This window comes from Magnolia sinica, chromosome 9 (assembly GCF_029962835.1).
Source record: "Magnolia sinica isolate HGM2019 chromosome 9, MsV1, whole genome shotgun sequence".
NCBI classification, from domain to species: domain Eukaryota; kingdom Viridiplantae; phylum Streptophyta; class Magnoliopsida; order Magnoliales; family Magnoliaceae; genus Magnolia; species Magnolia sinica.
This window is the reverse complement of record NC_080581.1, coordinates 74,458,076-74,485,456: the sequence shown is the minus strand read 5'-3', so window position 1 is coordinate 74,485,456 and position 27,381 is coordinate 74,458,076. Positions and strand designations below refer to the sequence as shown.

General features: G+C 41.6%; 2 protein-coding genes across 4 annotated transcripts; one reads left to right on the top strand and one right to left on the bottom strand.

The window, feature by feature from the left end:
* Window positions 1-337: 337 nt before the first annotated feature.
* On the top strand, window positions 338-1,104 carry LOC131256456 (pathogenesis-related protein STH-2-like). Its single transcript, XM_058257344.1, has 2 exons — window positions 338-521; window positions 661-1,104. The coding sequence occupies exons 1-2, from the start codon at window positions 338-340 to the stop codon at window positions 960-962; spliced, it is 486 nt and encodes a 161-aa protein (XP_058113327.1). The 3' UTR covers window positions 963-1,104.
* A 4,067-nt stretch (window positions 1,105-5,171) lies between these two features.
* LOC131255696 (uncharacterized) lies at window positions 5,172-26,091 on the bottom strand. Of its 3 annotated transcripts, XM_058256484.1 has the most exons (9): window positions 25,727-26,085; window positions 25,578-25,642; window positions 24,360-24,453; window positions 21,601-21,668; window positions 20,397-20,469; window positions 18,847-18,965; window positions 18,490-18,594; window positions 7,393-7,492; window positions 5,172-5,601 (listed from the first exon to the last, which is right to left on the bottom strand). In XM_058256484.1, the coding sequence occupies exons 3-9, from the start codon at window positions 24,441-24,443 to the stop codon at window positions 5,425-5,427; spliced, it is 726 nt and encodes a 241-aa protein (XP_058112467.1). In that variant the 5' UTR covers window positions 24,444-24,453; window positions 25,578-25,642; window positions 25,727-26,085; the 3' UTR covers window positions 5,172-5,424. The 3 variants fall into 3 exon arrangements, with proteins under 3 accessions (XP_058112467.1, XP_058112468.1, XP_058112470.1); XM_058256485.1 differs by lacking the exon at window positions 25,578-25,642 and having other exon boundaries at window positions 25,727-26,087; XM_058256487.1 differs by lacking the exons at window positions 20,397-20,469; window positions 24,360-24,453; window positions 25,578-25,642 and having other exon boundaries at window positions 25,727-26,091.
* Between the last annotated feature and the right edge of the window lie 1,290 nt (window positions 26,092-27,381).

The window sequence follows — 27,381 nt, the reverse complement described above, 5'->3', positions numbered from 1 at the left end:
GTGACGTGCTCGCACATGTGTGTCATGTACATGAGCTTTCAGCCACACGTGTGTGCGCTTATCAAAGCTCATTATTACCTCACTTCAACACAAAGCAAGGGATCTCCTCATTTTTCATTATCATTTGTCTCAACCTACATACAACGCCTAAGATTGGAATATAAGATATTTTTCAATGTATTCAATGGAGCTAAATCCTATGAAAGACAACTCACTTCTCCCACCTCCCCTTCTACCATCGGTATCTATAAATCTTCATGCATTTTCTCATCAACTCCACCTACTTACTCAAAAACCACAACCATAGACGTTTATACTCCTTAATAGTATTGAAATCATGGTTGCTGGAACAGTGGGTCACGAAATCTTGTCACCAATCTCACCATCGAGACTCTGGAAGGCAATGGTGAAGGACTCCCACAACCTCATGCCCAAGCTCATGCCTGAAATCATATCAAGCATTGTTGTTCTAGAAGGTGATGGTGGCGTCGGCACGATCAGACAGTCCAACTTCACTGATGGTAACTAACATAATTTCTATTTTTTAAATACTTAATATATATGCCTTTAAATAAGTTTGATAACAGCATTATAATACTTCAAAAAATAAAATAAAAATAATAAAATAAAAAAATATGTGTTTGTTTTGTTAATGTGCAGCCATCAAGGACTTCAGCTACTGGAAGGACCGCATAGATGAGATCAACGACAATAACCATTTGTTCAAGTACTCAGTGATTGAAGGTGGCCTACTTGGTAAGAAAGTGAAATCAACTACATTTACACTGGAGTTCGAAGACGGCATCAACGGTGGAAGTGTATGCAAGTTTCATGGAGAGTTTGAGACGGTTGAAGGTAACCTGCCCAAAGAAGATGAAACAAAGGAGATGATGGGAAACATGGAGGGAATGTTCAGGGCAGTAGAAGGATATCTCCTTGAAAATCCAAATGCATACATATAGCTATGGTTGATTGTAAGGCTTTCACCTTGGAGTTTGATTGATTGTTGAATAAGTTCTAGTGTTTGTTTTCCAATAGCAGTTAATATCTTGCTATAATAATAATAATCTTTGTTCATTTACAGTGTTATTAATGTAGTGGGACGTCCACATAAAGTGAAAAAATGTTTAAGAGGTTGTCACGTTGTTGTTTTACTTATTAGTGATTTGACGCCGGATCCACTACAAAGCTTTTTGGTTATGCTTAACCTACCACATAATTTGTGGCACCCACCATGAAATTCAATCCTTCCATCTTGTGTTTCCCATATGTGGATTAATTGCATCCTACCCTGATGTAGAGGGGGTCGCAGATACTTTCACATCCAAGATGGATCAAAGAAGGCCTGATCTGAGGCAGAAGTCATCAAGACTGTCAAAACCTTAAAACAAGCATATCTCGCAAACTGGAATGAGTTACTCGACGTACCATATATTATTTTGAGGTAGGACAAGCTACTTTAGCCAACCAACCCGGCTATGCTGGGTTCTCCATGCTAAAATTACGAGATTCCATTAGATCAACGGTCGAAAATCAATTTTATTTCCATTTTTACTATTTATAGTAAATTTTAGTTTGATTATAACTCTTCATCCATTGGGATTTAGGGTTGTGTCCAACATAAAAAAGTGTTTAGAAAATTAGGAGAATAATGTGGTTCATATGACACTTATTATAAATAGTAATTTTACTATTTAGAGTAATGAATTTTAGGGAGTTTTAGTTATAATTTAATTCCTAAACTTCTTTCAAGTCTTGGTATCCCTATTTAAAGGGTTGTAGACTCATTTATCAATCATCAATAAACTTATTTTGACTTTCTAGAATTATTTCTAGTTTCTATTTTTCCTCACGGATTCGAGAAGTCTCTGTGAGAAGTCCAGAAAAGCTTCGTGGATTCGAAGTAGTTATCTTTGAGGAAGACGGTGATCGACCTCATCATGTTCATCCCTATGTCATACCCTTGCCTATCTCTACCTACAAATGAGCAGATTTGTGTGGGGGTCCACCGTGATGTATCTATTTATCCACATTTTTCATCCCTTTTCTCAAATCATTTTAGATATGAGCCGAAAAATGAGGTAGATCCAACTCTCAAGAGGACCACACCATAATTACTCTTGCATTTAATGCAACCCAAGCTTACCATTTGGTAGTACTATAAAACTCACGTGGTATTGTTGATCACCTTTATGTATCATCAAAATCATAGTCATATTCTTCTTAACTTCTACTTGACTAGCTTGACTTTAGCTTTCATAGGTAAATGGTGTACAACTAGATCTTCGTCGAGCCAAGCATGTTTTCTTATTAGACGACAAAATTTGATAACCGCATTTCAAGAATTCGATCATCATCTGCCTCTCATCAGGGGACAAGGATCTCCCATTACATACTTCCTGAGGAGTCTCGGAGGTTTCGAAATTGATTACCTCGAAATTGTCAAGTGTAACATTGGCTTTTGAATTGAACTTATTGATGAGATAATCAAGTTCGGGAGTCGGACCATCATTTCTCACGTCCTTGACCTCTTCCAAACCCAAGAGTTCAAAATCTAGTTTTATGTCAAAGTAATAGATGTAAACTTTGACTTCATGAGACTCTTAAGATGAGTCTGACACCTTATTGCACATGGTTTTTGAAAAATAAAAAATCTGACTTTTTTGGAGTTTTGAAATTTTTTTGAATTTTTTGAATTTTATGTTGTTTTTGAATGTTTTTCAACTTTTTTGGTTTTTTGAATTGTCAAACATCAAGCAAGCATGTGTTTTGAACCAGTGTCTTTCCTAGCCTTGCTCGAGGTTCCGAAGCCTATTGTTTTTAAGACCAACATTCTTAGTTGTTTGGTCGGTCGACTCAATCGTCATGAGAATTGTGAACCAATTGGGGCCATGTGCTTCCTCCCGAGCAGGGCCTGAGGAAGTAATAAGTGGATCTGCTCCTTCGTGCCTAACCATCATGATGAAGCAGGGATTGGGTTCTAACTCAGTGTCAGATGTATCGGACTCTTCTTCATTCCCAGTATCATGCAGCTCTTTTAGATTGTTGTATCTCTGGTGAGACAATTGTGGTGGTCCAATCAAGCATGGGCAACTCTTGGCCCTTTGTGAGACTATGGCTGTAAACATGTGGATTGAAATCCGGATTTTGATCCAGGTGGATGATTCCGGTGCTGATGAATTATACTAGTGTGAAAGGAAGAGGGCGGCCCATCTCCTGACGACCTTCCCACCTTCTCTTGGAATCCAGCTCATCTGATTCATCTTCTACAGCAGACTCATATCCCAGTCAAGCCCTTCCTCTCCTTTCTTGAAATTCAATCACTTTGGTGAGGCTTTGATATTCAAAACGGTAGTTTAAGATCTGATGCTTGGATGGAATGAAGATGTATGTATTTTCGTTTGAGAGGACACGGCGAATTGAAAGTTGTGATATGTGTGGTCTCTCTATAGGTACCATGCATCGATGACCGAGATCTTAGTGTGCATGTGTACATGTGCACGCATGTTTACTTGCATTTTACAAGCATTCATGCATCCATGAATCCATGCATACATACATCCATCAATTCGCGTAAGTATAATTGATATATATGTGATTTGTCAATTTAGTGTGAATTGTTGTTGTATGTGGAAAATAATTGTTTGATTGTAGTGCATATATGTATGTATGTGTACAAGTAGATACACTAACACTCTCGACACCTATACTCGGTGGGCTACGAATTCAAACAGACACATACGTAGATTAATTTTTTTAATATGAAGTTTTGTTAGAGTCGGGAGAATATAATGCCTGAAAAATTTATGCACTTGTGTAGGTACATGAATGCATATCCTATTGCATACCCTAGATTGAACCCATCCTTGCTCTTGCTCCGGTGGTAAACTCTCACGAGTTTCAACACCCGGTCAACGATTCGAGTATCCATAGGTGGTGAAATCTTGGTGGTGGGATTTCACCCCTTACCCCTTGACCGGGTGTTGAAACTCTCACCACCTATGGATACCCGAACCCTTGACCGGGTGTTGAAACTCCTAAGAGTCTACCACCGGATCAAGAGTAAGGACCCACATATACCTGGTGCTGACCTTTAGGAACCCAATATATTATCCCATATTCAATCATCCATCAAATCAACCGCTAATTAATTATTCATCATCAGTTGAAAACACTTGACCGTTCACTTCGCTTGTGGACCACCCCATCATATTAAATCAACCTTTGGATCTTCACACCAACTCTTGTGCATATCTAATTGTAATCTGGCCCGTTAATCTTATCTGCCACCCATGAAAAGTCTATCTAACCATCTAGATCATGATCTAGTGACCAGACTCACAAGTACATGGACATAAACACATACATGTCATCATCCTAAACTTATATATTATCTTTTACTTGATCTATAATCAATCCAAACCAGTAAAAATGTTCTACGTGAGCTGATTTCGCTATCTAAACATTAAAATCCAATCAGTTTGAACCAAGTCGTGTCAACTCAACTGATGAGTTTTCAGATTGAGGCTTGAGTGACCAAATGGGTGAGTCAACTCAACAATTCAACCGAGTCTTTGTTTTTTTTTTTTTTTACACACGCACACACACCCCACACACTCATGCTAGTGGAATTTCACCACTTATGGATACTCGAACCCTTGACTAGGTGTTGAAACTCCTGAGAGTCTACCACCGAGTCTTTGTTTTGACTCGACTTGATATCTCAATAATTAAAACATATAAAATATAGTTTAGTTATTAGAAATATGTAAAATAATAAAACTACAGGTGCAACCGCAAGTGGTGAATTGCTTGGGGTGCTGGTAGTAGTGAGGATAGGTCCACAGAAAAAGCAGTTGACTGGATGAGTGACTCAGTCGATTCATTGAGTTGACCGAGTTTACAAACCGACTTGATGAGTCTTGTCAAAACTCGACCAAGTCATGTTCAGAAGCGAGTTTCCACAATACTTGCGAGATTCTTTACCAAGTTTCAAGTCGAGGCATCCCAAAAACGTCCAGGTCGAAATATGGCTTTCAAATTAAGTTCTGAATTAGTGGATGCTGCTAAAGGGAGTGGCGATGCCACACGAAAAAAGGATGAGCCTCGTAGAATGGCAGAGGCAAATAGAGCTTTTGCACATTTTCCTTAATCCATGAACAGGATCTATATAGACACAGAGATCCATGGATCCATACATCTCGATCAATATTTAACACAATGTTTGTACATGAAAAATAGATCAGAAAATGAATGCATGGGTCGAAAATGGTGGGACACATTTTTCACTCCACCGCAAACATGCATGCATTATAAAATTTACATAACATGAATAGCTTTGAGAAAACAAGACTAAACAGTACCTATTTCACGGAGCTTCAGAGAAATGGGAAATGGTCTTATGGCATGGGATTGGAGGCCCCATCAAGTCACACGGATGAGAAGAACAACCATAACGAATATGCAAGTCATGATGAAGATTATGAGCCATGTGAAGCAAGTGGTCTTGAAACTCTCAGAATAAATCTCCATGGCCCTCGTGTTTGCATGCCCAGTGCTCGCCAAGCTATGTTCCACAGCCATCTCGGTTGAATCGAGTATCTGCTTAGACAGAAATTCCCAACTAGAATAAAAATCAGCAAGGCAGAAATTTTAATCTAATGAGAGAAGGATAGTGGACCCAGAATCACCATAAACAATGGTTTTAAGACCCCAGAGACTCAGATGGATTCTGGTATCAAATCACCATAGACACCTGAGTTGACTTGAACGAGTCACATCAGACTCAACCCAGTCTTGAAATCATGCCAGAAACAGCTATTTTCCTGTACGCATGCATGGAGACAATTAACGATACTTGCGGTGCATTTGCACAAGTTCAAAACACCCAAAAATAGGGGTGGCAATGGATCAGTGGTTGGTGTGTGGCTCAGCTAACCAGCTTCTAAGGCAGGTTCAGACCAAGCCAAATTCCAGGCTCGTGTTAGAAAATTTGGCCCCATTTACATAAAATGAGTCGGGCTTGGGTTGAATCCTACCCAACCCAACCATAGAGCTTATCAAAGGGCTCGGCCAGATGCCCCAACTCGACCCAACCCTGCTCAAAACCTGAAACAAGTTAATGGACAGCGAGTATATACATAAACATGATGCGTGTTTGTACGTAGCCAGTAATTAGGCAGGGCTGGTGTGCCCCATATTCATTATTAAACCTTAGCGTGGTTGTAATAGGCCAGTTGAGCCCTACTCTATTACAATTAAACGGGTCAGGTCAGGTCGGGTCTCGTCAGGTTCAGGCTTTATTAACTGCAAGTGGTTCAGGTTGGTGCGAGTTGGGTTAGAGCTGAAATTCTCGACCAGTAAAGTAAGTGGGTTGCAAATGGGCTGACCCTGAGCCAACCCAAACAAGAACGGCTGCTACCCCTACCAAAATATTTTAAAAAATAAGGAAAAAGAAAATGCTTGTTTTGTTTACAAATGGCCTAGAAGTTTTTGCAAGGTGTCTGCTTGAGTTGTAGAATGTGAAGATCATTTGAATGTGAAGATCATTTGAATAATTGAGGAACTAGGAAGTACTCAAAAAATTGGTTCAAGTCTCAAATGGGACTGTAACATTAGGTTTAAGACTCGATGGAGTAAATATCCAAATTTCAACTAGGCTCAGAAAGATGGAAAGCTTTCAACAAGGGGAAAGGATTAGGCTCAGAAAGATGGACAGCTTTCAACAAGGAGAAGGGTGGACCACTGCCTTCCTTCACCTTACAGCTCCACCAGCCACTGGCAAATGTAGGATTCAAAAAGTCGATTGAGTAAATGTCCAAATTTCGACTAGGCTTAGAAAGATGGACAACTTTCAACGGGGGGAAAGACAGACCACTTCCTACCTTCACCTTGTAGCCCCGATATGGCCACTGGCAAATGTAGGATCTTGAATCCTACTCTTCCAATACAGGCCAATGTGATCGCACAAGGTCCTGGCTGTTGTTCATCATGTGGGCCCACACTGTTGTGTCTTGAAAGTCAGGCCTTCCCGTTATCCACTGGGCAGTGCGCTGCTGGTCAATACTAACAGTCCATTTCCTCCATACACCTGATAAGCAGATTGACCTGGTTAACGGGCTGCAGCACATGCATATGCCCTATGGCTCACCTAATGAACGGCCTAGATAGTGCACATACATGCCACATTGGCATGAAGGGGGAATAGGATTCAAGTTCCTAGTCCTGCAGTAGTCACCACAACATTCTACTCAACACCATCACCATTTTTTCAATATGCATATGAAACACTACTGATCAAAAGTTTTCTGTTTTCATCAGATAATATAAACTGCTCATGGACATTGTATCTGATTATGGGATTATGGTTATAGATTGAATTGCGATCCTTACCTTCTCAGTGTCTTGCAATGATCGGTTCATCATGAGGCTACTCTCTTTCAGTTGCTGTGCTAACCCAACCATTTCATCTGTGAAATCCTCTTGAAGCTTCCTGCCAAAAGAGGAATAAAATCATTAGAATCTAAAGAAAGCCAACAAGTGTTTCCAAAAGACCATAATCAAAATGTATAATCCATAGGGCTAGATATGATGACGCCAACCTAATTAAGTATAATCCATAGGGCTAGATATGATGAGGCCAAACTAATTAAAATCTGCAAAGGTAGAGAAATTCCAGTGTTTGGTTGAAATTCTCTGCATTCCTTTTCTTTTCTTCTTTTTTTTTTCCTCTTTTCCTTTCTTTTTTTCCTTTTGAAAAGTGACGCAGGACAATTAACCACTTGCTCTAAAAGCTCGAACTGTTAGAGTATGGTGAATTAATCCCTTTATCTCATAGCCTAGGCCCCACATCGCATGAGTTAGGACCTCGGTCAAACCCCCTTCGTGGGCCCTAAATCACATGGGCCACCCACCTCAAGTGTGTCCCCGCATCCCACGGGCTACCTCACTCGAGTCCGGTGTGAAATGCACATTAATCACCCCCGGTGAGGAGTCTCAAACACAAGACCTCCCCCGTGGGCCCCAAATCACATGGGTCACCCACCCCGAGTGTGTCCCCGCATCCCACGAGCTACCCCACTCGAGCCCAGTGTGAAAATGCCCCTGCATTAATCACCCCCGGTGAGGAGTCTCGAACACGAGACCTCCCACTCTGATACCAATTTGATGCAGGACAATTAACCACTTGCTCTAAAAGCTCGAACTGTTATAGTATGGCGAATTAATCCCTTTATCTCATAGCCCAGGCCCCAAATCGCATGGGTTAGGACCTCAGCCAAACCCCCTTCGTGGGCCCCAAATCACATGGACCGTCCACCTCGAGTGTGTCCCCGCATCCCACAGGCTACCCCACTCGAGCCCAGTATGAAATGCGCATTAATCACACCCGGTGAGAAGTCTCGAACACGAGACCTCCCCCATGGGCCTCAAATCACATGGGTCACCCACCCCAAGTGTGTCCCCACATCCCACGGGCTACCCCACTCGAGCCCGGTGTGAAAATGCCCCTGCATTAAAAAGATTATCAAAATATATTAAATTAAAGGAATTGGAAAGAATCCCCAATACATAGGATAGGAAGCTTGGCCACGGAAATAGATAAGCAAGAAACTGCTGAAAAAGTTGGATACAATTCATCTGTGTCAACTTGGATTGGGTAGTACCTGATCCAGTTTCAAACCATGAGTTGCCCCTGGCTCAAGTGATTCCCAAACTCACCCGGGGCTGAACAAGTCAATCCAGTTCACCAAGTTAAAAGATGTGCCTCCAAACAGGGGTTAGTTGTAGTATATCACCCATTCAAACTTCAAGTGTTCCTTGGATGTACCCCCAAGTTGGGATTACTCTGTAATTCCCGCAGAACACATCCATTCCACATTTGGGGCATTCATTCTGCATTTGCAGCAGTATAAAACGGAATCTTCTCCCTCCCTCCCCCTCTAAATCTACCAGAAGGATTGCTTGAGTTTGGATCATATAAAATACAATCTAGAAGATGTGGTTGAACGGTAGAAGAATCTATGGGTTTGTTAGTAATTGATAGTCACCATCTGGAAATACGAGTCACAGCCAGCCGGGAATGTGAGAGATCAATGAGGGAGCTACTAGCTCTCTGAGTGACCGAATCTATCCTCCCTCCCTCTCTTTGCAGTAGCATAGAAAACTGAATATCCCTCCATCTCTTTTCTTTTGATAATCAAAAGAATAAAAAGAAACAAATATCCTTCAAAAAAGCACTCTTCACTGTCATCTAAGCCTTATCCCAACTAATTTGGGGTCAGCTGCATAAATCCTGTTCCACCCAAGGTTTGAAATTGGTGTGTTACGTAATGCACTGTTCCATCAATGCTGCTACATATCACCCTGTATCGCCTTGTATCGGCTGTTTCAGGCTGATGCAGGGTTGAGACACCCGTTTAATTCATGGGCAATACAGTACATATCAGGCAATTAGTACTGGTTTCTGATGATAATTCAAACCTTGGTTCCGACTTCCAACCAGTGTTTTAAATAGCATGTAGTGTACAGAGCAACATTTGCAAAAGCGGACTGCATACTGAGTAAACTGTGGGGCCCACTGTGATTTATGTATTTTATCCACTCCGTCCATCCATTTGACCAGATAATTTTTGGGCTTGATCTCATAAATGAAGCATATCCAAATCTCAAGTGGACCACACCATAGGTAATGGTGTGAATTGAACGTCTACTGTTGAAATTTTCTTGGGGGCCACAGAAGTTTTGGATCAAGCTGATATTGTGTTTTCCCTTCATCCATGTTTGTGTGATCTTGTGAACACGTTGGATGACAAATAAACATCACTGTAGGCCCTAGGAAGGTTTCAACAGTGGAAATCATTATTCCCACCGTTTCCTTTGGTGTGGTCCACTTAAACTTCAGATATGCTTCAATTTTGGGCTTAACCACTACAATGAGCTGGAAAAAGGCACGGACAGCGTGGATAAACCACATACATTCATGGTGGGCCCAATAGAGTTTACTCAGTACGATAAAGGCATACTGCGTTACTCAATACACAATCCGATTTCAACATTTGCCCATGTAGTGCGTAGTGTATAGAGCAGCATTCACCCCTGTAGTGTGTAGTGTAAGCTACATGGTACTTCTATTTCTTAATTAAAATAATAGGAAAATGTGGTAAATAGTAAAAATAATATAAAAACATAGCAAAAAAAGGCCTAGAAAAAATATGCTTCATTTTTCAAGTAGAAGCATTGTTCAAAACAAGTTCTCCAAAGTCAACACACTTATATTCAATCCAAGACAAATCGCATTAACAAATTAAAAGGCAAACAAGTAACAAAAACAAATATATACAATTCTTTTTTGTAGCTTTAGTGAAGAGAGAGAGAGAGAGAGAGAGAGAGAGAGAGAGAGAGAGAGAGAGAAATAGCCAAGTATCATTAAATGACTAAACATGTAAAGTCAGGTAACTGTGGGACTGAGTAGGTTGGTTACCAAAACAAAATGGAAAACAAGGGACAACCACCATGGAGAAAAAAAGTTATGCCTATCCGACCATCACGTAGGCCACAGCATAGAAACAATGCACAACCTATTGAGAAACCACCACTGTAGCAAAGCAGCTGATGCGGACACAAGTGCATTCAAGGTGTACCAACGAAGAAAGCGCCAACCACAAGTGCCGTCCTTGTGGATAGGCGACTATTAAAGAGCTGAAGACCTTTCACATGTGATTGGACATATAGAAGACCCCACTTAGGGAAGACACATGTGAAGGAAGATTGGAGAAAGAAGACCGAGCGCCCAAACTTTCCCATACTTATGTTATTTGCGCGTTTTTAACTTAGTTAGGGGTCTTTTAGTAATTTTATGTCTTTATTTGCTTATCATAGGGGTATTTTAGTAATTTTATGTTTTTATTTGCTTATTTAAGTGGGCTAAAGCCCTAAACTCGAATTTCAACTATTGATTAATGAAAAGCAAACCCTTTGGTTGCCTCCTTCCTCTCTTCTCTCTAATGGTGCTTCTTCTCTTCCATTGATCTTCTTCTTCTAATTTCTTCTTGTGCCCCTCCAACTTCTTCAAGGTAATAATTTTTTTCCTTCTATTTTCCAGTTTTGGCTAATCCTTCTTCGATCAAAATCTTGAGAACCGATCGAAACCCTAAACCCCCAAATTCTCAAATCCCTAATCCGAGAAACTTCTTGGTTCTTCGAACTAGTGATCCTCGTTAATCGATTAGGTGTGACCATGCAAGATCGGGAGGTCTCATCCCTCGCCGGATCCAACCTAAGTAGTAATTGAATTCCATAATCCATGGTTGTGGTGATGGCCCGCTCCATTGCATGTTTCCTTTATGATTTTCTCAGTTATGATGATTACTGTTAGAATTTTAGATCATTTATTCCTTTTATTTCCGCTGTTTAATTGTGTCCATGACCATGCATCATAATTAGGGCTGTCCTGCGTCAAATTTGATATCAAAGCCTAGGCTTGCATGGCTTTTTGTCTAGATCGAGTTATCAAATTAGGGTTTTGATTTTTAGGTTTAACTTAGGAAAGTTCCAGGTTTAGAAAGTTTTCAATTTTAGAAAGTTCCTAATCTGGAAAATTTTCAGATTTGAGTTGTTTCCTGTTTCAACTTAATTGTGTCAGTTCATAGTAGTTTTGCATTCATTGCATTCATCTTGAAAGTCATAACACCTAGTAGTCTAGTTAGGTAGAGTTTGGTTCAAGTCTTCATTGTATGCCCACGAGAAGAGGTAGAGGTTTCGGACTTCAAACTACCATGAATAACGAGCAATTATCTGAGCAACTTGCTCAATTGATACAAAAGATAACCGCCCTAGAAGCAGGTTAAAGGCGTGAGTTTGCCCGCCTTGAGAACCAAATTACCACTACCATGACTAAGGTGGAGCAACTAGAGGCGTCCCAAAAGGAAAACCCCGCTATAGGGGAAGATGCGCACTCCCAAGTGGAAGGAATCATTGAAGAACGCGCTGCTACACGTAGTGGCAGTGAGGATAGAGATCGTGGTAACGGTCGTGGTGTGGTGCGAGAGGCACAAGCCACATGTGGTTATCAAGACGGCTATGATCCAGATGAGCGTGCAATGAAAAGTGTAAGAGTTGAGGCCCCGAGTTTTGATGGGCGCTTGGATCCCAAGGCATTCCTTGACTGGGTTGCTGACATGGACCACCACTTTGAGTGGTATGGCATGTCGGAAAACCGTCAAATGCGGTTTGTTAAGATGAAGCTTGTGGGTCGAGCCAAGCTCTTCTAGACCAACACCGAGCGTAGGATAGAGAGAGTTGGTAGAGCCCCTATCACACATTGGTATGAGATGAAAGAGAAGTTGAAGGAGAAGTACCTTCCTCTCTCATACCATCAGAAGCTCCTTGACCAATGGCAATCCTTACGCCAAGGGTTAATGTCTGCCGCTGACTACATCGCTAAATTTGAAGAGTATGTAATGCGATGTGATATCCGAGAAGACCCTCTAGTAACGCTCTCGCGTTTCAAGACGAGCCTTTGTGCGGATCTTCAGCGCGAGCTTATTACTCGGCCCTTAACGGACTTAAATGAAGCATATCCAGTCGTGCAGGAATTAGAGCAATATCTGAAAGCTCCTGTCGTTCGTTGTTTTGAGTCCCGAGACTCCAATGCTAGATCTAGTTCCCAACGAACTAGACCTAATATTGGTAGTCAACCTAGGGCACAGGCGACCATTCCGCCTAGGCCTAGGGAGGACAAGGGTAAAGGGGTTCTTGGTGCCGGTCCTAGTAACATGAGCCAAGTGAGGTGCTATGAGTGAGGCAACCTTGGCCACATGTCTAATCAGTGTCCTACGAAGAGCCATAGGAGAGCCTTAGTTATATGCGAGTCCCACGAGAGTGGAGATGACCAGGGTGATTATGAAGTTGAAGAGTATCACCCTGAAGGAGGACTTACTGATGAAGAAGACGTGGATGGAGAAGCAACGCTTGCAGTAGTCAGGCGTGTGTTAGCTCAGTCTAGAAGTAGTGCTGACTGGCGTCGAAGCACTATCTTTTACACTATTGCCAAGTGTGGTGAAAAGAATTGTAAGGTGATAGTGGACAGTGGAAGTTGTTAGAATGTGATTTCCACTAGCACCTTAGATCGCTTAAAACTGAAATCCACACCTCATCCAGACCCGTATAAAGTTTCTTGGGTTAACAAGACATCCCTACCTGTCACCCAGCAATGTCTAGTCCCCATCGAGTTTGGGTCATACAAAGGGTCTCTGTGGTGTGATGTTTTACCTATGAATATGAGACATGTTATCCTAGGTAGACCGTGGCTATTCGGTAATGATGTCACGATCTTTGGCCGTTCAAATGCGTGTACTTTTATGTATAATGGTAAAAAGATCAAACTTAATCCCATGCCACCTGAGAATATACTAGGGAAGAAGAAGGATTAGAAGGCAAGTGAGCCTAGAGAACTGGGGAAATCCAAACCTAAGTCTTTACATATAATCAGCGCAAAAGAGTTTGAAAAAGAGGCTAAGGAGGATTCTATAGTGTATGCCCTTGTGGCTAGAGAAATTACACCTGAGGTTCCATCAAAGTTGCCCCGTGAGGTGACCTCGGTCCTGAAGGAATACAGTGATGTATTTCCTAAAGACTTACCGAATGAGTTGCCACCTATGAGAGACATACAGCATGCCATTGATCTTATCCCAGGGTCTACTCTACCGAACCTTCCTCACTACAGGATGAACCCTGCAACGCATGCAGAGTTGAGGAAGCAAGTTGATTAGCTTCTGCAAAAGGGTTTCATCCAATAGAGCATGAGCCCGTGTGCCATGCCTGCATTGTTGACGCCAAAGAGAGACGGCACGTGGCGCATGTGTGTGGACAGCCGTACCATAAACAAAATTACTGTCAAGTATAGGTTCCCTATACCTAGATGATATGCTTGACATGATAGCCAAGTCCACTATATTCTCTAAGATAGACCTCAAGAGTGAATATCACCAAATCCGTATACACCCAGGAGATGAGTGGAAGACGGCGTTTAAGACGAAAGATGGGCTGTATGAGTGGTCGGTCATGCCCTTCGGCTTGACTGACGCACCCAGTACTTTCATGCGGGTGATGACACAAACTTTGAGGCCGTTCATGAAAAAATTCCTAGTGGTGTACTTTGACGATATTCTTATTTATAGTACCACTAAGGAATCACACCTTGAACATTTAAAGAAGGTCTGTAGTGTCCTTAGGAAGGAAAAGTTGTACGCTAATCTTAAAAAATGTGCATTCATGTCTAGCCAAGTTGTGTTCTTAGGATTTATAGTGTTATCTGAAGGGATGCGCGCAGACCCTGAAAAAGTCAGGGCCATAGTTGAGTGGCCAGAACCAAGGAACATTCATGAGGTGCGAAGTTTTCACGGCCTAGCAACTTTTTATCGTCGGTTCATTAGGGGTTTTAGCACGATCATGGCTCCCATTACCGATTGCATGAAAAGGGAAGAGTTCGTGTGATCTAAAGCTGTCGTCAAGGCTTTTAAAGAAATTAAGGGCAAGATGGTGGAAACTCCTGTCATGCGTCTACCTGACTTTTCTAAAGTCTTTATAGTAGCGTGCGATGCATCTGGTGTCGGTATAGGTGGAGTGTTGAGTCAAGAAGGACACCTAGTAGCCTATTTTAGTGAGAAATTGAATGAGGCAAAACAAAACTACTCCACTTACGACAAAGAATTTTATGCGGTGGTGCAATCCCTGAGACATTGGCAACACTACCTCCTACCGCAAGAATTCGTTTTGTTTTTTGACCATGAGGCTTTGAGATATTTGCATTCTCAGATGAAACTCAACCCAAGGCATGCCAAGTGGGTAACGTTTCTTCAGGAATATTCGTTTGTTTTGAAACACAAGGTTGGGGTTGAAAACAAACGAGCGGATGCCCTTAGTAGGAAAGTGGCGTTGCTCAACTCCTTGAGTGTAGAGGTAGTCGGATTTGAGCAACTAAAAGATGAATACCCCATATGTCCTGATTTTGGGGGTACTTACGCGTCGCTCTCTAGTGACCAGCATATTATGGGTGAATATGTTCTTAAAGATGGATTTCTTTTCAAGGGAGACAGACTTTGTATTTCCCGTATGTCCCTTCGTGAATTCCTCATCTGGGAGCTTCATTCAGGAGGGATAGCTGGCCATTTTGGTCGTGATAAGACTATTGCCCTCGTGGAAGATCGTTTCTATTGACCAGGCCTCAAGCGAGACGTAGCCAAAGTTTTAGGGCAGTGTCGAACATGTCAGCTGGCAAAGCAAAGAAAGCAAAATACCGGGCTGTACACGCCATTGCCAGTGCCACATGCTCCGTGGCAGGACATTAGTATGGACTTCGTGCTCGGGCTTCCCAAGACTAAAAAAGCACGATTCCGTTTTTGTCATCGTAGACCGTTTTTCTAAAATGGCGCATTTCCTCCCATGTTCGAAGACGTCAGATGCGTCTCATGTTGCTCGTCTCTTTTTTGATGGTGTGGTGCGTCTCCATGGGTTACCTAAAACCATAGTGTCTGATCGTGATGTTCGATTTACTAGCTATTTTTGGAAAACACTGTGGCACATTATGGGAACTCGTTTGCAATTTTCTACTGCTTACCACCCACAAACAGATGGTCAAACTGAAGTGGTAAACCGTAGCCTTGGAAATCTTCTACGTTGTCTAGTGAGTGGACATGTTAAGACTTGAGACCTAATTTTACCAACTGCTGAACTTGCTTATAATGGGTCAGTTAATAGATCTACAGGGTTGAGTCCTTTTGAAATTGTAAGTGGTTATAAACCTAGAATGCCCATAGATCTCTTACCTATGTCTGTTACCCAAAGGTCTTCTGAGTCAGCCGATGCATTCGCACGCCATATTCATGATTTGCATACACATTAAACAGCGGTTAAATAAGAGCAATGATGATTATAAAGTTTCAGCCGATTCTCATCGTAGAGTGCAAGAATTTCAAAAAGGAGACTATGTAATGGTGCGAATAAGGCCAGAGCGATTCTCTCAAGAATCTACAAAGAAATTACAAGCGCGTAGTGCTGGACCATTCAAGATATTACAAAAGGTTGGGTCCAATGCGTATCGGGTTGACCTTCCACCTAAAATGAGCATTAATCCAACTTTTAATGTGGAAGATCTACTCCGTGCCCATACTCCCATTGTTGATACATCGTCCCTTTCATGGCCTTTTTCTGAGTTTGCTACCCAACCCCTTCCACCCCCTCCTCCACCCATTACCCATAAAGAAGCAATTGAGGAAATCTTGGATGACGAGATAGTATCAACGAGAGATGGGAGTTTCCAAAGGTATCTTGTCAAGTGGAAGAACAAACCATCAACTGAATCTACGTGGCCATCGGGGGACGCATTGCAGGGTATTGATCCAGATCTACTCGAGCGCTACAAAAGTTTCAACTCGTCGGAGTCGAGTTTTTCTCACCCGAAGGGAATTGATGCGGACACAAGCGCATTCAAGGTGTACCAACGAAGAAAGCGCCAACCACAAGTGTCGTCCTTATGGATAGGAAACTATTGAGGAGCTGAAGACCTTTCACATGTGATTGGACATATAGAAGACCCCACTTAGGGAAGACACATGTGAAGGAAGATTGGAGAAAGAAGACCGAGCGCCCAAACTTTCCCATACTTATGTTATTTGCGCGCTTTTGACTTAATTAGGGGTCTTTTAGTAATTTTATGTCTTTATTTGCTTATCCTAGGGGTATTTTAGTAATTTTATGTTTTTATTTACTTATTTAAGTGAGCTAAAGCCCTAAACTCGAATTTCAACTATTGATTAATGAAAAGCAAACCTTTTGGTTGCCTCCTTCCTCTCTTCTCTCTAATGGTGCTTCTTCTCTTCCCTTGATCTTCTTCTTCTAATTTCTTCTTGTGCCCCTCCAACTTATTCAAGGTAATAATTTTTTTCCTTCTATTTTCCAGTTTTGGCTAATCCTTCTTCGATCAAAATCTTGAGAATCGATCGAAACCCTATACCCCCAAATTCTCAAATCCCTAATCCGAGAAACTTCTTGGTTCTTCGGACTAGTGATCTTCGTTGATCGATTGGGTGTGACCATGCAAGATCGGGAGGTCTCATCCCTCGCCGGATCCAACCTAAGTAGTAATTGAATTCCATAATCCATGGTTGTGGTGATGGCCCGCTCCATTGCATGTTTCCTTTATGATTTTCTCAGTTATGATGATTACTGTTAGAATTTTAGATCATTTATTCCTTTTATTTCCGCTGTTTAATTATGTCGATGACCATGCATCATAATTAGGGCTGTCCTACGTCAGCAGCCAATATGAAGGACTGGACAGGTTGGATGGCATGTCATACACACCACAGTAGACTCAAACAAGAATTGGGTGTAGAACAAGCTTATTCTATGATGTTGCATTAGATCTTACCTCTCAAAATGAAGATGTGAAAAATTTTGCCCAAAAATACCCTGAATCTACTTCCAAAATGAAATAAAATTCATTACTGAAGATTTAAGGGGAAGAACTTACCTCTTTTTGGCTTTAAATCAATTATTAAAAATAAAAAAATAAAATAATAAAAAAACTTGAGCTCCACAACCATACAGATATTAGAAGGGGAGGGGGGGGAATCGATCTTCTCCTTTGTTTGGGCTCCGATGCTCCTCAAAATTTAGCCAAAGAGAAATTCTAATGGGCCCGATTGATTCTCTAAACTTCTCTTCAAACACTGTGTGGATTGAGGGAACCGAAAGAGGGCTTTTGAAAGAGGGAATAGGGCTTTTGGTGATAGAGGGAATAGTGCTTTCAAAAGAAAATTTTAAATCTCCGCTTTTATGTGTTAGCATACTGTGTTAGTTTTACACCATTTAAAACTGGTTGTAACTCTTCAACTGTACACTTGGTGGAGTTGTTACAATTGCCTAATACATATGATTCTAGAGATATGTTCCATCCCCAATAGGGACCCCAGTTTGGATGGTCTGGATAGCTGTACATCAATGCCACGTGTGAGGAGAATGAGTCACCAACAATTTCCGAATTGTGCTAACTAATATAAAAGTATTACAACATAAAAGTTCCAAGTTTTTAAGCTTAAAAACGCACTTCCACTGTAGCATTCGCTACCTACACCATACGTTACATAGCATATAGCGTACGCTACCCCCAAAATATCATAAGCTGCATGGGAGTCAACACAGTTTTGGTGCACTAGGCAGTGTTGTAGCCATGCTATGCTACGTAGCATAGAGACAGGTGCTACTTAAAACACTGGTTCCACCATTCCTAAATGGAAAAAAGTACAAAATCAAAAGGTATATACACTATTGATCAAACAACTACACACGAAAGGCGGTGTAATGCCAGTTCTCACCCCACTCATTTTGGTTGGGGTGCTCATCCCAACACACCAAATGCAGAAACACAAACATACACTCAGGTATGGATGTCAAGTCATGAACCAAATCATGATTTGAAGATAAATATACCTGTGCTTTTCAATGTGTGCTTGTGCGGCAGCATCCAATTTAATGGGCTTTGAAGGATCACTCTCCACGATCTCATGAATTCTTTCTCCAGCTTTGTTAGGAGTTCTGAGTAATCGAAACAAGACATTAGCTCAAAAAGTTGAAGTGAAATAAACAAAATGCTATCAGCACCGATTCTGACTAATAAAGACATCTGTTGCTTTCTACTTATCATAAGATAATAGTACAATGTTGTACTGTTATATTGCCAAAAGTTGAAAGAACGGGTATTTTCATAGTCCAGGATGGCTGTGAACTGGCTACCCTAAGAAAAATAACTAGGACCATGTCAGTGCAAAAAGCAACGACTTCATTTACCCAAGTCTCCTTCGCAATCCTCGAGAGGGGGACAGAAGAGCTCCACCTTCCTCAGTTCTGGTAGGGCTTTGCTCAATTTGGATTTCATCGACTGACTCCAAGGATCCTGGCACAGAAGGCTAGCAGCATTTGCCAAAAAGCCGATTAGGACAGCGGACTAAACCCTACTTAACTGTGTGCATGAATACTTAATATTGGAGGTTTTGCTAAGCCCACACGCAAGTGCAATAAAGCTCATGCACACACCCACATGTGCCTACTTGGCACAACAGGTCCAAGATCCAATCCGTCCATTAGAACACCACTGTATTGATGCCCTTACCCAATAATCAGGTTGATCCACCAGAGAGGTGGGAGGTGGGACACAGTTTGTAAAACAAATGGACGGCTCTGAAAACCTGGGCTGAAGTTTTCTAACCCATCCACCTGTTTCCAATATTGGGGCTCACATTCTGATTGGACCAAATTTTACTTTTGGGGAGACATGTAGAAGGTCAGACCAACCTGATAATGGATAAGATTTTGTACCTATGTGCCATATGCTGGCATATGTGTGGGTTGTACACGAGCTTCATTGCACATGCGTGTGCGCTTAGCAAAGCTATCATATTGGAACCACATCATACACTGATTTTGTGTGAAGTGACTGAATAGCAGCCTTCAGAAAATAACCAGGTCATGGACTGACGCAAAAAAAATAAATAAATAAATAAATAAAAATAAAAATAAAATCCAGTTGTTTTCTGCTGCATTTAGGTGGTAAATTGAATTCAATTGCAATTATTCCATTCAATAAAAGAGTGAATGACCAAAGTAGCTAGCCCATCTCCATTCATAATGTGACACTAGCCCCAAAATTGCAATCCTATTGTTCCAACTCCCAAATGGACAGACAGAATAACAATTCGGGTTTGTTGCCTTGCGGACTAAATTGGTCCATTCCCACTTTTCTATTTCCTGTACAATAATTGAATGAACTGCAAACAGTAAATTGGGCATCCAAATGCACCCTAAAGTTGCAGTGGGAGCACCATGAATGCATTGGTGGGGTCACTTTCTTTTTGCATGACTAAGCATTTGGGGCAAAGCAACGACAGCAAGTGCATTGACCAGGTTTCAGTTTTTCTGTCTTTTCAACCCAAAATCCTGATCCACCTCATTTTGACAACCAAGAAGGATTTGGCGAAAGAGGAACCACCCAGCCTTGCTATAAAAGGACCACCATAGCTGTATATATATTGTGACCTCAATGCATGTCTCCACTTAAAATGCTACATAAAAGAAAAAATTATGGCAAAAGTTTCATGCCAGCTGCCAACCTGATGCAAGTCATGAAACCTTTCTAGGCTTGCGACAGAGCACAAAACTCCCTCGAGCCCTATGTATTAGTTTACTAAATAGGTTTATTAAAATCCACGAGTGGGGAAATGTTACAATCTAGAGGGGAAAAAAAGATTAATTCTGAGGAAATTATTTGCATTATATCAATCAAAAGCTTGAATGATGTAGTTAATTTGTGAATGCTCAAAGGAAGCAGCCTATACACCCACCGACTGAGCAGCTAATTTGGCTGCTAGAGCTTCAATCTTCTCCGAATACTCATTCGCCTTCGCTTTAGAAATCCTATAAAAATAAAATTAAAATTAAAAAGAAGAAGAAGACAATCAAAAAAGAACGTCTGTTATCCAAAAAATTTATTAAGAAAACCCACAAGGCGAAAAGAAATAAAATCCATCAAGGCAATGAACAAGAATCCATGTTCATAAATAAGATCCACGGATGCCTTCCTTTGCAAGGGAAATGGCAATACGCCACGCTAGGAATTTGATGAAAATTGATATCCAAAGAGCAGGAGCCCAGCCTTAGAAAAAAAGAAGAAGAAAAAAGAAAGAAAGAACGGTCAAAAGGGGGAACGCATTTCCCAAAAGCCCAACAACCACTTTACAAGATTTCCATTCCACCCAAATGGCCCTCCTAACCGATTAGCGAAAACCTCCACCCTTTCCACCCTCTCCAAAGGTCCACAAACCCAACAGCTCAGGAAAAGTAAACTTTGAATCAGCCATGCTGGTCTAGGATGCTTAATGACCTCCCAATCTCCCATCATTGTTGAGCTTGTTTCTCGCTTTGGGATGCTCAATGAGCTCCCAATGTCCCATCATTGTTGAGCTTGTTTCCCACTTTCAGGGAAGGTTCTCCAAAAATCATCTAGTGATGCAGGACAACTAACCACTTGCTCTAAAAGCTCGAACTTATAGAGCATGGTGAATCAATCCCTTTATCTCATAGCCCAGGCCCCACATCCCATGGGTTAGGTCCTTGGCCGAACCCCCATCGTGGGCCCCATATCACATGGGTTCCGCCTCACACAGGCCGCTCACTCAAAGTGTGCCCCTGCATTAATCACCCCCGACGAGGAGTCTCGAGCACGAGACCTCCCGCTCTGATACCATTTTGATGCAGGACAAGTAACAACATGCTCTAAAAGCTCGAATTTATAGAACATGGCAAATCAATCCCTTTATCTCATAGCCCAGGCCCCATATCCCATGAGTTAGGTCCTTGGCCAAACCCCCCTTGTGAGCCCCACATCACATGGGTTCTGCCTCACACGAGCCACCAACATCACACGGCCACCCACTCTTTGAAGCTTCAGACAACCATATCATAAGCTAATAATACATCTACGTGAACGTTGTACTTCTGCAAGGATCAAGAAGTTGAAGAACACGAGAACAAAATGACTATGCAAACCTCGGTAAGCCCTCTAAGGTTGTTTCTGCTCCCAATTGTTCTAGTTGTTCCCGTAAAGTAGCAACATACTGCACGGGTTAAATCACATGGTTAGATCAGGCATGAAAACGTGGATATTCACTGCAAACGAGTATCATAGGCTGCAAAGCCAACCTTGACAAACACTTCATATAAGTAGAAAGTTTAATGTGCGAAATATGATTTATATGAGAAATGCTAAAACCCAACTGAATGGACAATAAGTTACCGTCCAACCAGTGGATAAGTTCCAACCTTTCATGTTTGTGTGAAACCCAACCCTCCAATAGGTTGGCCCAACCAAAGGGAAAGCCTAGTACAAAAATCAACCCACTCCACTCATTAGGTGGGCTCCACCATAGAAAACAATAGATACCCGTTGATATAATAAAGAAATATCGGTGTGGCCCACCAAACGGTCCCATTGACATAATGGATTATGCTGATTTTTGCATAAGCTGATACTCATGGTGGGGCAACGCTCGGTACAGTTTGGATGTCGCAAAAACATAACAAGATGAAAATATACGTTGGTTGGATGGTTTACCAGTCCAACCAGTTGGATGTGAGCATTTCTCAATTTATATGGTAGAAATTACAGTTTATCAGAAGTCGTAAGGTTGTGGTAATTGATTGATGATGCATTACAAGCATTGATATAATAAAGAAATATTAGTGTGGCCCACCAAACGGTCCCATTGATATAATGGATTATGCTGACTTTTGCATATGCTGATACTCATAGTGGAGCAATGCTTGGTACAGGTTGGATGTCGCAAAAACATACAAGATGAAAATATACGCTGGTTGGATGGTTTACCAGTCCAACCAGTTGGATGTGAGCATTTCTCAATTTATATGGTAGAAATTACAGTTTATCAGAAGTCGTAAGGTTGTAGTACTTGATTGATGCATTACAAGCATTTTTTAGTGTCCCCAAACAAAACATTTGTAGCTCATCTTCTTCATGTATTTTGATTCTGAAAATTTTTATAAACATTCAAAGAAGTATTCAAATTTCAAAATGCCAAAAAAAAAAAAAAGAAAAAAAACTGAAAAGAAGCAGAGGTCAATAATTCTAGATTAATAGGAAACTTGGAAAAAAGAAATAGTGCAGTTTTAATTCAGCAGCATCCACAGATCATGAAAAGAATGGTAGCCCAACATCTGGCCAAGTTAGTTAAATTGCCTGAGCCTTGGGGCCTAATAGATTGCCGTGAATGGGAATGGGTAAAAGATCACATATAGGCAACACTGCCACAAATTGTGGTTTGGTACCATGTTTCCCATCAACACCCAACTTGTGCAGGGCATTAGCACCATGAAAGCACGCGCCTCCACCATGAAGATCATGCTTCTCAAAAATCAGGCTCATCCACTCACTAGGTGGGTCACACCTGTACGTTGAGTCAGACCACCAATTGTCCATTGATTCCAACAATGTGGCCCACCTGATGAGCGGAATGGCCTGATTTTTGTCCCAGGTGATCTTCATGGTGGGGCCTACTATTTTCATGGTGTTGATGTCCTACACAATTGGCATGTAAGAACATTGACTAGAAATTATAGAATCTAGTAAACAACACAATTATTAGCAAAAATAAGTAATATATGACCAAAAAAAAAAACCATAATTTGATAAGCTTTTAGCAGAACCATCACAAATAAGGAAACATCAAAACCACTATCATGAACTAATCATGCGAATGGAGGAATGGGTGGGCAATGCCGATCGAATTGGATGGGATAGCCCTATCCATTTCATTTCAAGCAGGCAATGAAATGAAAAGAATTGGAAAAGGGGCCTTTTTGACGTGCTTCAGGGATGTTTTGGAAACACCAGAGATTCTCAACTTTGTCAAGTGCAAATCATTATTACTGAAATTTTGAAAAAGAAAACTCAGGATTCTCTACCATTGCAAAACAAGCCGTTTGGCGACATGGGGCTTTTGCCTCAAATATTAGGTGGCAAGTCTCCTCGGCCCCAAGATGATGCCCAGCTGACCAGGCAATCCCTTACACGATCAACACGACCTATTGGAGACTACACAGTAGCTCTAGATCTGGCTGTCTAGGACAAATGCTTTGACTATAATATCTTTAGCATAATCAAACAAAAGCCTAATCTGTTTATGCCATGGTTGTGATCAAAAAAATGACAAAAACTAGAGAAAAACACCAAAAAAAAAAAAAAAAAAAAAAAAAAAAAAAAATCCCAATCTTATACGAACTAATTGGGGCCAGCTACATGAATGATGTTCCACCATTCCACTCTATTAAGGACCATATCCTCATTTAAATTATAGATCATCACGTCTTTTCTTATTACCTCCACCAACATCCCTTTGGGCCTTCCGCTTGCCCTTTTAGAGCCTTCATCTCGAACCAACTCACTCAAGGTATTCAACAACGGTAACGGTGGCCGATACGGCTAGCCTTATGGCCGTTACAATATGAGGCTTAACGGACGTTACGATCCTGTAATGTTCAAAAAAAAATTTACTTTAAAGGAAAAAAATATATTAGCCTCATATTGGACCGTTACGGGCATATTTTTTTCAGAACAGGCATTACAGCCCCGGATTGCATAACAGCTCCTAACCAACACAGCTCTTGGCCTCCATTGCAAATGACCAAACCATCTGTCTACAATCTCTCATCTTATTCACAATGCGTGATGATTAACTAATATGTAAGTTTCACTAGAGAGATTGCATGAGTACAGCATGCTTTCTACTTACATGTATGAGTTTTGCCTGATTTTGTTGCTGAGGTGCAGCGGCGAGCAACCTCCTTAAGTTCACTTCAATCTTACTTAATCCCATGACTATTTACCTGCCCACACACAAGCAAATAAATAGCATTTGATCTTGGTAGTAGTTGTTAAAATCATGTAACCATGCCTAATCACCTATTAGGAGGGGCCACGTGTACAATATGGTCAGATATTAAAACCATGGGACCATGCCTAGTCTCAATTTTGGTGGGACCCACGACAGCCACATTGGATAAAGATCCTTATAATGTTACTTCTCCCCCACACTATTTCTAAGCCAATATGGTGTCATATGGGTCCCTCATATCATTTATGGGAAAGGGCTGATAGAAATACAATATGGATGACACCTCCGTGTCTTATTGGTTATTTAAAAGCACAGGACTAAGATATCGACTTTGGTAGACCCATGCCCTACACATTTGATAAGGGTCATCAAAGCAGTGCTTTCTTCCACTCAATTGCAATTTTCAACATGTTTGGTACTCTCAAAATCTTCCAAAATTGCAATTAAGTGGTTAATGACACTAGTCTGGCATCAGCCCGCATATAGTTGCATGAAGTGTGAAGCAAAGCATCAACATTATTGGGTGCAGAAGCAAGGCAGCATATGTTTCAAAATGTTTTAAAGTGTAAACTGGTATGAAGAAGGAGTGGTAGCATGAGTTTGAGGCGCGATTTAAAGCAGGAGCAGTGAGAAGGATTTTGCAACTAAGGGCCAGCCCCCCACCAAAACGGACACTAGAGAAAATCATTGGTACTCTGCAAAGCATTAGCCCTCTGTAAATATGGCATTCATGCAAGCTCAACCCAAAGTGATCAAATCATGTGCTGCATGCATCGTCCGAAAATTGAATTAATTAGATGATCCAACCTCTTATTATTGGATATTTATGTACTAATTTTGGACCATGACTACTTTTCATTTTAACTATCCATGTGATGGTTGCCAATCAAACAGTTAATATCATTCCTTCAATTTACTATTGGAACTATGCCCCATCCACATGGGAGGCACAATTTTGATAGCTTACATTGAGTTACATGTATGCCAACAAGCATCACAATGTGATGCCATCCGATCAATGGACTGCTTCAATTTTAGTTGTAGACCGTTAACTGTTTCATATTCTCTGCATCCATTCATAACTAGAAAGAAGACAGCAAGTACATTCATACTCACATAGTTCTTCTATCGCGGGCCATCCACGATACGGCCAACCAGATGAACGGATCGACTAAACATTTCTACAACCGCATGTGAATGAAGGTAAGTTGCAATTTAGGGGTTGTTTGGATGCCTGTAAGTTCTGTAAGTGAGAAGTGACTTACAGGTGGTGTTTGGGGGAAGAAATCCACTGCCAGAGAACTTCATTGGGCTGGGGACGAGAAGTCACTTCCCTGTAAATGACTTACAGGCCAACGTTCAAATTTTTCAAAAAGTACGGAAGAGGGGGAAAGGTGATCTATTGAATTGTGACCGATCGAGGGTGCGGCCCACCAGAAGGACGGCGCAGAGAGAGACGAACGTGGGTTTGGAGAAGGAGAATCTGGCAATTTCAAGAGAAGGAGGGTTTCTTGCAGGAAGAAGCTAGGGTTTCTGACTCCTTTCCCAGCCTCCTTTCTTTGAGAGAGTGCTGAAAGGGGTAGCAGATTGCTAGTTACCCCAGGCAGAGATGGACGCGGATTGCGTCCTACCCCGGCCGACTGTAGCCACGAACGGACAGTTCCGTAGGTGTGCCCATCGTGATGTATCTGTTTATCCACGCCGTCCATCCCTTCTCTCAGATCATTTTAAGGTAAGTTTACAAAAATGAGGTAGATCCAACACTCAAGTGGACCACACCAAATATGAATCTGGCATTTAATGCTTTGGGCATTTAAATGCAACCCAAGCTTATTATTTGGTGTGGTCCACTTGAGCGTTGGATCTGCCTCATTTTTTGTGTACATATCTTAAACTAACCTGAGAGAATGGATGGACGGCGTGGATAAACACATACATCACGGTTGGCCCACTCATAGAACTGACCGTTCGTGGTTAGATACGGCCGGGATAGGACGCAGTCCAGGCAGAGATATACCTTTGACCGGGGCTGTGAGGGGTCCACGGAGATGTCCGTGACAAATCCACTCCGCCCATCTGTTTTTCAAGACCATAATCCCCATTGTTGAAATCAGGTGGGTTACGCAGCCGAAACAGTGAAAACAGAAACGTCCACTGTTGAAATCGTCGCGGAGCTAATGTTTATATGCCATCCAAACTGCTCATGGGATTACTTCCGGATAAACTGTGTCCAAATATCATCCTAGTGTTGCATGTTGGTTCTGTTCACGACCGCACGTATGCAGACGTGTCACAATTGAAATTGCGGCTCAATTAGACTGAACAACAATGACCCTATATGCCAATATTGGCAGATAAGATCATTTCAAACCGAATGACAATGACCCTATGTGCCAAGATTAACAGATAAGACCAATTCAAACCGAACAACAATGACCCTAAATGTCAAGATAGGCGGACTCATAGTCTACAACAAAAATATGATAAGATCAGTCACCTATTCAGCTACTCGCTCAGTGTATAAATAAGATCAGGCGATATTCAAAATGTGAGATTTGTCCTCTAATAATGGGTTACACCTAGAGGTAGACATCGAGTTGAGTTGGACCGGACTAGGTCCAGCTCGACTCAATCCGATTTTTTCAAGAACCTAACCCGAACTCGATTTGATCCAGGACCGAGTCTAACAGGGATGACTCGATCCGATCTGAATTTTTGTTGATCTGACCCAAACCGAGTCGGATCTAGTTGAGTCTATCCGGTCGATCCAGACTGGGCTGAGTCAAGCCGAGCCGGACACTCTGTGCTAAAAAAGAAACGAGAGGGAAATCGGGAGAGAAAGGAGGAGAGAAAAAAGAACCTCGTGCGATGCCGCTTGGTTGGGGATAGGTTAGGGTTTGCGGTTCAAGTAAAAGAGGAG

Bases quoted from the DNA above. Each gene is read 5' to 3' on its own strand.
- LOC131255696 (XM_058256485.1), bottom strand. From the start codon at position 24,443: ATGGGATTAAGTAAGATTGAAGTGAACTTAAGGAGGTTGCTCGCCGCT. The intron at 18,966-20,396 runs GTGGGTGTATAG...AAATGCTGCTAG, and splicing joins CCAAATTAGCTGCTCAGTCG to CCTTCTGTGCCAGGATCCTT. The intron at 18,595-18,846 runs GTAAATGAAGTC...TCGATTACTCAG, and splicing joins GGATTGCGAAGGAGACTTGG to AACTCCTAACAAAGCTGGAG.
- LOC131256456 (XM_058257344.1), top strand. From the start codon at position 338: ATGGTTGCTGGAACAGTGGGTCACGAAATCTTGTCACCAATCTCACCA. The intron at 522-660 runs GTAACTAACATA...GTTAATGTGCAG, and splicing joins ACAGTCCAACTTCACTGATG to CCATCAAGGACTTCAGCTAC.